General features: G+C 37.1%; 1 protein-coding gene across 2 annotated transcripts; it reads left to right on the top strand.

Moving 5' to 3' along the window:
- Positions 1-6008: 6008 nt before the first annotated feature.
- LOC141684669 ((R)-mandelonitrile lyase-like) lies at positions 6009-8585 on the top strand. 2 transcript variants are annotated; one of them, XM_074489749.1, is made up of 4 exons: positions 6009-6143; positions 6174-6340; positions 6707-8213; positions 8312-8585. In XM_074489749.1, the coding sequence occupies exons 2-4, from the start codon at positions 6259-6261 to the stop codon at positions 8349-8351; spliced, it is 1629 nt and encodes a 542-aa protein (XP_074345850.1). In that variant the 5' UTR covers positions 6009-6143; positions 6174-6258; the 3' UTR covers positions 8352-8585. The 2 variants fall into 2 exon arrangements, with proteins under 2 accessions (XP_074345850.1, XP_074345849.1); XM_074489748.1 differs by having other exon boundaries at positions 6018-6340.
- The last annotated feature ends 902 nt before the right edge of the window (positions 8586-9487 follow it).

Raw genomic sequence — 9487 nt, 5'->3', positions numbered from 1 at the left:
CCTAGAGACAACACTATAATATTTTAGTTTAAGACATTAGGACTATTAATGTTTATGTTCTACCGATTATTCTCTTTATAATTTATTAATTCTTAATTTACTGTGATATAAATGTTAGATTAATAAATGTCCTTGGAATATGATATGCATATCTCTAAGTACGTGACTTAGAAATGAGATTATGAGAAAAGTATCAATATTCCTTAAGGTCCCTAGTCGAGTATTATTATTAAGGGACAATAATAATGCCTTAAGACTGGTGTGTTTTTTGACTGATGATCACATCTCATTGATCATAGGTATAGTGATACTAAAGTCAAAAAATACAGGCAGATGTATATGTACATGGTGCTGGACAGACCCAATATGAGATTCTACATGTCTATTGTGTCATAAGTAATTCTCACAGTGATAATGATCTAATGGTCCTTAGACCTGAAGTCATTATATTTCTATACGAGAATTAATATACATTGATTCCATTAAAAGTTATCCTTGACCGGGTAATGATAAAAGTGGACATTGGGTATAATATGAATCGTATGAGAAATATGAATGATCTAGATGGGATTTAACCCTCCTATTTTAGGAGTGATATTATTGGCCTCTTGTGTGAGCTAGACTATGAATTGCGTGGCCACGCTCAAATGTTGATTTGATATGATAGTCTACTCATTGATCAAGGAAACTTGGATTAAACTATGATGAGGATGACACATTACATGCCTCTAGTTTAATCCATAATATTTGGTTAAAGGGATTATATTATATTGTACATTATTCAAAAAAGGTTTAATCGATCACCGATTCAATTATTATTACTTGGGTAGCAATGATGTATTACTAGATGCTGCTCATTGTTTATGATTTTAAATTAGATTTAAAATTCGTTGCCAACGTAATAATAACCTATAGGGTCACACACTAAGAATGCTTGAAGGATTATTTAATTTAAATTGGATTTAAATTATAGTAATTCGAATTATTTATAATATTAATTAAGTATGACTTAATTAATTAGATAAATATTGATATTATAATTTACTAATATTAATTATGAAATTTATTTGTTAAATAATTAACTGAGACTTAATTATAATACAAATAGGAATTTCAAATTAATAATAACTCATAATCAGTTAAGAGTTGTAATTCATTTTTCTACTCTCTATATAATATCTCTTGGGTGGCTGATTTTGTGTGCAAGACTTTCATTAAAACTTTAGCCGAGAGAAGATGGAGAGAGCAAGAAGAAACGAGTTTGTGCTAGTACACATCCAATCCTTGTGTTCAAGCATTCGTGTGGATACCAATAGAGCGTAGATTGCGAGAGCGGGATGCGTGGTGATTGAAAAAGCTTGGATCTCCATTAGTCAACCAATTTGTAAAGCTTCATAAGGTAAACAATCTGATCTACAAATTAAATATATGTTTTTCGCATGGATCATGCGGTTGGTTTCGAAAGTTTTGATTTTTCACGTTTTTTTTTAATATTTCCGTTGCGTTTATGTGATCGAAACCCAACACCTCTACCATGATTCAGTTTGCCTCACAGCAGCTTGGAAATAAGCATTAGACTAAAACGAAACAATAAATAAAGATATAAAGCAAGTGAATGCTACAAGTAAAAAGAGAGTAAAATTTTAAGAAAGGGTCATACCGAGGCCAAGGACTGAGCACCCATGAGCTTCACCCTCTCCAAGTCTGGAAGAGCCACAACATCAGTGAAGTCCTTAGGGGTCACACCATGGTAGGACCAATCCCACGCATGCTTTGTGGATCCAACCACATTGTCCCCACGACGGAATCCCCAAAGAAGCTGTAAGGCACCAGTGGCAACAGAAGCAAGAGCCACAGCAGTAGTGAGAGCAGTTGGGGTTTCAGTTCCCCCAGAAGAAGCCTCCACCATAGGCTCCTTGTGCTTCCTTAAGAAGCTAGGCTCCGTAACCTTCCCCGGGTGTCCAGTCCCGCAAGCCGAGCCTTCTTCATCCTCGCGGTTTCTTCAACGACAGGCACGTTATCCTCGTAGATTTCCTTAGCCGCTGCAAAAATAAAAGAAAAACAAAAATAAGTAACGTTAATAATGCATGAAAGAAAGTAAAAACAAGAAGGGAAGAAAAATATCCTGGGAAGAAACTGAGGAGAGCCCAACTTGGATAAGGGAAAACTCCTCTAATAGAGTCCAGCTAGGAGTGGAATTATCATCCCGAATGAGCTCATTATAAATAATAGTCTCCTTGGGGGTTAGTGAATGGATTTGAGGCTACCATCGTTAACCTTCCTGAAGGAAGATCTGAAGAGGGTTCCCCAGTCCCCATTCTCCCACCTTAACCCGACAAAACTACTCCTCCAGTGTTGGTTATTGTCGGGAATGGAAGCACTATTAAATATGTGTTTACACTTGGGCCTTTGTTTAATGTAGACCCAACCACAGATACTTTGAGAACTGTTATAATACTGGAAGATTTTCCTAAATACTGCTACTGACAAAGACAAAACCTCCCCTAAGACACGCGACCATGAAGCATAAAATGTTCCTCCAAGCATTTGGAGGAAGCTGACATGGGTTGATTTGCAAGTCTGCTAGCAAGTGGGGGATGAAGACGTGGAAAGGAAATCTAAGCCCAGCATTAAGGACATCTGTGTAAATAAAAAGAGTGTCTGGCTTCCAGTGGCAAGTACAATCACCACCACTAACAAGAACTAGCCTAAGAGGAGGATGAACATTATAAAGTGCGTTCATTTTATCAAAATCTATATTGTGCCATGTGTCACAATAGTCGAATGAATCAAGATGTGCATTAGAGGGTTATTCATCCCCTCTAGTATTAATCATATCCAGTAATGACATGTAAGAAGAGCGGATTTCGATATCGTTACCACATTTCGAAGCATAGGCAATCTTAGCCGCTCTCTCGGAACTCTTGTCTGCCATTGATGGAGATAGAAGAAAGCTTGAAATCTTGGAAGGGGAGGAAGGCCGGAAAAGGCTAGAAAGATTGCCGAAAAATTCCTAAGGGGAGAGGAGTGTTGAGAGTAGATGAGAGGAGAGGGGATTTTGAGAAATGAAGAAGAGTGAAATGTGAAGTGTGAGTGAAATCACACTCCACCTCCACTCTTATATAGCCTCCAAACCAGCAAATGGGCCTGGAAAAAGCCCATTTGGGCCCAAAAACCAGAAAAATCTGGAATATTCTAGAGGATTCTGGGAAAATATAAGTAAAAACTTGAATTCTGGAAGAATCCAGAAAAAAATGGAAGCAAGTTTAGTAAAAAGGGGAAAATGCTTCAGAAATTCCAGAAAATTCTGAAATCTGGGCTTGCAAATAAAGGCCCAGCTCATCTCATTGGCCCACATTCTGGAAAATCCTAGAAATAAATAAATATATATATATATATATATATGTTCTGGATAGTTCTAGGAAAAACCTAAAAAACCCAAGTGTTTGGGCCTGAAGAGCACAACAAGCCCAGCTCAGGACCCAAAACCCGAAGTTTTTCAAAGAAAATAAAAAGGAAAAAGCCCAAGTGAAAGGCCCAAAGGATTGGAAAAACCTGAGTTGAGGCCCAGTTGAGATTAAAGCCCGGAAAGAAGGGCCCATATAATAAAAGCCCAGAAAAATCATGGGCCCAATCCAGTTAGAATTGTTTATTTAAAAATATGAGTGCAAAATTCCTGACCTAATTCGATCAGGATTTATGCTATATTCCTGGTCGAAACTATATGGTCGAAAATCCCCACGACCCGGGCTATTTGGCATTTAATTCGGTCAGGACTAGGGTCAACAAAAATTTCCTTGCCAAAAATTCTAGTCGAAAATCCTACTCGAAATATTGCTTCGACCAGGGTCAGGAAGGGGCTGAATTCGGTCAAGAAAAAAACAAACGAAATCCTAATCGAAAGGATCAGGAATCCTGGTCGAAACTTTCTAGTCGAAATAGTTGTCGACCAGGACTAGGGAAGGGTTTAATTCGGTCAAGAACAGTGAAATCCTGACCCGAAAAAAAAATATATATATATATAGGAAAATTCCTGACCGAAATTCGGCCAGGAATCCTAGTCGAAACTTCCTGCTCGAATGAGCCTTCGACCAGGCCATATTGGAGTTTAATTCGACCAGGATCCTAGTTGAATGGGATTTTTGGTCGAATTATATATAAAAAAATAGAGAAGGAAAAGAAAGAAAAGAAAAAAAGAAAAAAAATCCTGAAAAATTGCAGAAATTGAGGAAATTCCTTAAAAAATTCCTAAAAATTATGAATATTTTTTTGGGAAATTAGGAATAAATTTTGAAAATTAAGGAAAAATTCCAGAAATTAAGGGAAAATTTCATAAAATTAAGGAAAAATCCCAGAATTAAGGAAAATTCCTGAAAATTAAAGGAAAAATCCCAGAATTAAGGGAAAATTCCTGAAAATTAAGGAAAATCCCAGAATTAAGGGAAATTCTTGGAAATTAAAGGGAAAATCCCAGAATTAAGGAAAAAATCCTGAAAATTAAGGAAAAATCCTAGAAATTAGGAAAAAATCCTGGAAAATTGAGGGAATTACTTGAAAAGTTCCTAAAAATTATGGATATACTCTAAAAATTAAGGAAAATTTCATGTGAAACCCAGAAATTAAGGGAAAAATACCAGATAAATTCTTAAGTAATAGGAATAAAAGGTAAGGGAGAGTAATGGGGAAGTTCTAAAGCAACCCTGAAGCCACGTACTAGGCAAATCATTGTAAATGTGTAGGTCGCTCCACACTTTACGCAAAAACGATACCCTGTAAGGGAACGAATGAAGTTAACTTTTGCGAAATCTTTTTACGATTTCCTAGAAGTTGGGGGGCAAATGATAGGGAATAAAATAAACCCTGAGTGTGTAATTAATATCGCATTAATTATATCAGAATTGGGCTGACAGCTAGACCCATTTGAAAGGGCCCAAAACCCTGAATATTAATTAATTTCGTAATTAATTAATAAGGGATAAATCAGCTGTTAAGATGATTCCTAATGGGGATATAAATTCTTATAGATTGGCATCCAAGAAACCTCATGGGATAAGGAATTAGTTTCCTGCCTCTTAAGACTCCAAAGTCCATTCTAATTCAGAAACTTGTCCACCAAGTCTCATAACTCTAGTCCAACTCAAGGACTTTCAATACCTATATAAGAGGTATCACCCCACAAATCAGAACTACGTTTTTGACTTAATCATTGGCAATCAACAAGGTACGTAGGCATCTTGTTAAGGCAGATTGAGTCACGAGACACAAGAGCATTCAAATCGAGTTTCGAAGCTCACGAACCCTAGTAATAAATACATCAATTAATATACCTTAGTTTTTAATCGAGAACACAAACCATTTTTATATTTTATATAAGAAAATAAATATGTTGATTTACTTGTTACTTCTCACTTAAGGGTTTATATTAAATATTGGTGTGATATTTTGTAAAATTATAAATTTAATCAACTAAAATCATAAAATACATAAAAAGAAAAAAAATGTATTATGTTCTGCCTAGTCTTGATTTCTGCCAGCCTAGACCACCTAGCTCCATTTTGACCACCCAACTCCTTTAATCCGATTTAACCAATTTTTTTAAAAACCCAAATTATCGTCTAGTCCGAGTCGAGCTGGTTTAGCATCTTATAATGTCTAGACACCACAATACAGATTTTTAGAATACCCACTAATTAAACATATCATGTCAAATTTGGATGTGTTAGTCTTGAAGGTATACATTCGTATTTTTTTCTAGACCAAAGTTTGATTAGACATAAATATTACAAATTGAATAATTTTTTTATTTTAACACATTGAACCCCTCTAAATCAGAACTAAACAAAAAGATTAGATTAAAAGTAACAAGTATATAAGGAGGATGTTACTTACCTTGTTTTTTTACAAAAAAAATGATGTTCAAATTATTTTGATTATGATAAAGTTCTAGTACTTCATATGAACATATAAAATAAAATTGCTTTTGATTTAAACCCGGAGTGTAGAAATACAATTAGGCCACAACAAAAAATGATAAAAGTGCAGCTATCCAAACTGACCCTTAAAATGTTGGAGATCTAACTGATTTTCCCACCAAAAATACACCGCCATTCTCTCTACTCCCACTCTCTCTCTCTCTCTCTCTCTCTCTCTCTCTCTCTCTCTCTCTCTCTCTCCACCATCATCATCATCTCTATCACGATCGTGATCGCGATCGCAACCAGTTGAAGTTAAATTACTCCGAGATTCAATTGCACAACCATGGAAACAAACATTTCTATCCTCTTCGGAGCAATCTTCTTCACTCTATTTGCTCTCTCAACACCACAGGTTCTTGAACAAAGTAAGTTCGTTTCTACTCTTTAATCGCCTCTTGTTTATGCATATATGTACATTTATTTGTTTGTTTATGTGTGTATAATTGTGCTTTTGTGCGTGTAATTGTGTGTGTAATTGTGTGTGTAATTGTGCGCGTTTGCAAGAGTAAATGTTCATCGATTAAGTAAATTTTAACTCAGCAATCACTCGATTCTATATGTGTACTGATGCGTATGTATCATCTACGTTTATGTATGTATGTATGTGTTAATTCAAGACTAGTTCTGTTTGATTTGTCCTTCAATCACACACATACAACTCTGTGTTGCTGTATTATCTGGATGCTTGTTTGCGCGAGACTTATTGCGTTAAGTTGCTTTTTCGATTATAGGCCCTACCTATCTAGGTTTCGCTTTCAATGCAACGGACCTGCCTTCGGAAGACTACTATGACTACATTGTAGTCGGTGGTGGAACAGCTGGTTGTCCATTGGCAGCGACATTGTCGCAGAACTTTCGTGTACTGTTGCTTGAGAGGGGGGGAATTCCGTACGGAAACCCTAACTTGATGAGCCAGGAGGGATTTATTGCAACCTTAACTGAGGTGAATCATTTTGAGTCCCCTGCTCAGGCTTTTGTGTCCGAAGAAGGTGTTCCTAATGCTCGGGGTCGAGTTCTTGGAGGAAGCAGCGCTATCAATGCTGGTTTTTATAGCCGAGCAGATCCTGATTTTTACAGAAATTCTGGCCTTAGTTGGGATCTTACTGCGGTGAACCACTCTTATGAATGGGTTGAGAAGGCGATTGTGTTTCAACCGGAGCTTAGGAGTTGGCAATCTGCTGTGAGAGATGGACTAATCGAAGCTGGAGTTGAACCCTATGTTGGATTCACATTGAATCATTCTGTTGGTACCAAGATTGGAGGCACTACTTTTGATAGGATGGGAAATCGCCATAGTGCAGCTGATCTACTTCAGTATGCTAAGCCCTCAAATATTAAAGTTGCTGTTCATGCCAGTGTTGAGAGGATTTTGGTAGCTTCTTCTCCTGCCTTGGGACAGTCTGCTATTGGTGTCGTCTACCGTGATAGGATAGGACGTTATCACCATGCCATGGTTCGTGATGAGGGAGAGGTTTTACTCTCTGCTGGTGCTCTTGGTACCCCTCAGCTGCTTCTTCTTAGTGGCATCGGATCACGTCCTTATCTCTCTTCATGGGGAATTCCGGTGGTTCATCATTCTCCTTATGTTGGACAGTACTTGTATGATAATCCAAGAAATGGGATTTCATTTGTCCCTCCCATGCCTTTAGAGCACTCTCTGATTCAGGTTGTTGGAATTACAAACTCTGGGGCTTATCTTGAGGCTGCCTCAAATGTCATTCCATTCTCTTCCCCTGCTCGATCCATCTTCATAAGGACTCCAGCTCCTCCCCTCCATCTCACAGTGGCCACCCTTATGGAGAAGATTGTAGGCCCACTCTCTATCGGTTCCCTTCGATTAGCATCCACAGATGTGAGAACAAACCCTATTGTGAGGTTCAATTACTTCAGTCATCCAGAAGATGTGGAAAGGTGTATTAATGGCACACGCAGAATAGGGGCTGTCCTTCGAAGCCGCTCAATGGCAGATTTTAGATTCCAAGAGTGGTATGGTGGTCATAATTTCAGATTTGTTGGGCCACCATTACCTCAAGATCTGTCAAACGATTTAGTGATGGGAGAGTTTTGTCGTCGGACAGTGAGTACCATATGGCATTACCATGGTGGCTGTGTTGCTGGCAAGGTGGTAGACCGCCACTTTCGAGTGATCGGAGTTGGTGCACTCCGAGTTGTTGATGGTTCCATCTTCCAGATATCACCAGGAACTAACCCCCAAGCAACTGTTCTAATGATGGGAAGGTAAATTTCTTCATGTTGCATAAAACAGTTTCTGAGTAATGGATGATATTAATACATTAGGACATGCAGATTTTAACCTTTTGTTTTGCTTCCGGCAGATATGCTGGTTTGAAGATTTTGAGGGAGAGGTTGAAGTAGGGTTGGAAGGCTTTCCCTGTTCTTCTGTAGTGAAACCATGTAACTAAATGTGTTGCTAAATCTATTAGCTTGCTCCTAGTATACCTGTTATACTTTAGTTGCCCTTCGATGAATTTCTGTCTCTTGAACTTCCGATATGCTACTTGAGTGTATATTCCTTGACTTTGTTCATATTGGGCTAATGATTCGTAATGGAAAGTTTTGTTGTTTGCCACATATTCAAAACTAGTGTTGTGTAACTGCCGTTTGATCTTATTTGTATTTTTTGTTAGATTTAATGGTTTAACAAGCAAGACGTTCGCTGGTCAATAATGAGTACTAGTCAATAATTTCCGGTCATATGATTTCAGATGTGTCTTTACTGTCTAGTAACTTCTCTTGGATCCGCTATAAAAAGTATTACAAATGTATGCGAAGGACAAGAGAAGCGTAAAATGATATCTGAAAAATGGAATTAAGGTAGATTCTTAAAAAAGGTGCACAGGTTGGTTCATTTGGGTTGAAAATTAGGGTTATGCACTACTGGGACATCTTTGAACTGAACATTAGGATAGCTTTTTTTCTAGTTATATATTTCTTGTATGAACTTCATCCTGCTACACATGTTACTGATTTCTTTGCAAATTGTCTGGTAATAGTCACGTGAAACTGGAAAGAATCTTTTCAAGAGGGATACTATTAAATCTTCATAAATGAATTTGCACTTTTTTTAGCTTATAGGATGTAGCTGCAAAAATTGATCCTATTTATTGTTATAAGAACACATTTCTAATATGTTCGAGTAACTAGTGTTTAGAGGCAACAATCCCCTCTTTTTAGTCATAAAACTGCTTTTCATGATGACTGCCAAATCATGAAATCTGAAATAATTTCTATATCAGTTATCTATAACTTAGAGTTTCTAATTGATTTTTTTAATGATATGTCTGTAGTGTGAACATAAAAATTATGCATTACACCATCACATTGATCAATTGGTTTATATAGAATAACAGAGACTGTTTGATTTTTCTCATGATAAATCCATCACACATGTCCCCGCAACTTTTATTGTTCTTTATGAAATTGAGCTTGTAACATGCTTGTGGCACTTGATGATTTTGTCTATCATGTTGCATGATCTCTGAAATGATCAA

The sequence above is a fragment of the Apium graveolens genome, chromosome 9, assembly GCF_009905375.1.
Source record: "Apium graveolens cultivar Ventura chromosome 9, ASM990537v1, whole genome shotgun sequence".
Taxonomy (NCBI): domain Eukaryota; kingdom Viridiplantae; phylum Streptophyta; class Magnoliopsida; order Apiales; family Apiaceae; genus Apium; species Apium graveolens.
Note: the sequence above shows the minus strand (reverse complement) of the source record. Positions and strands in the feature narration are given on the sequence as shown.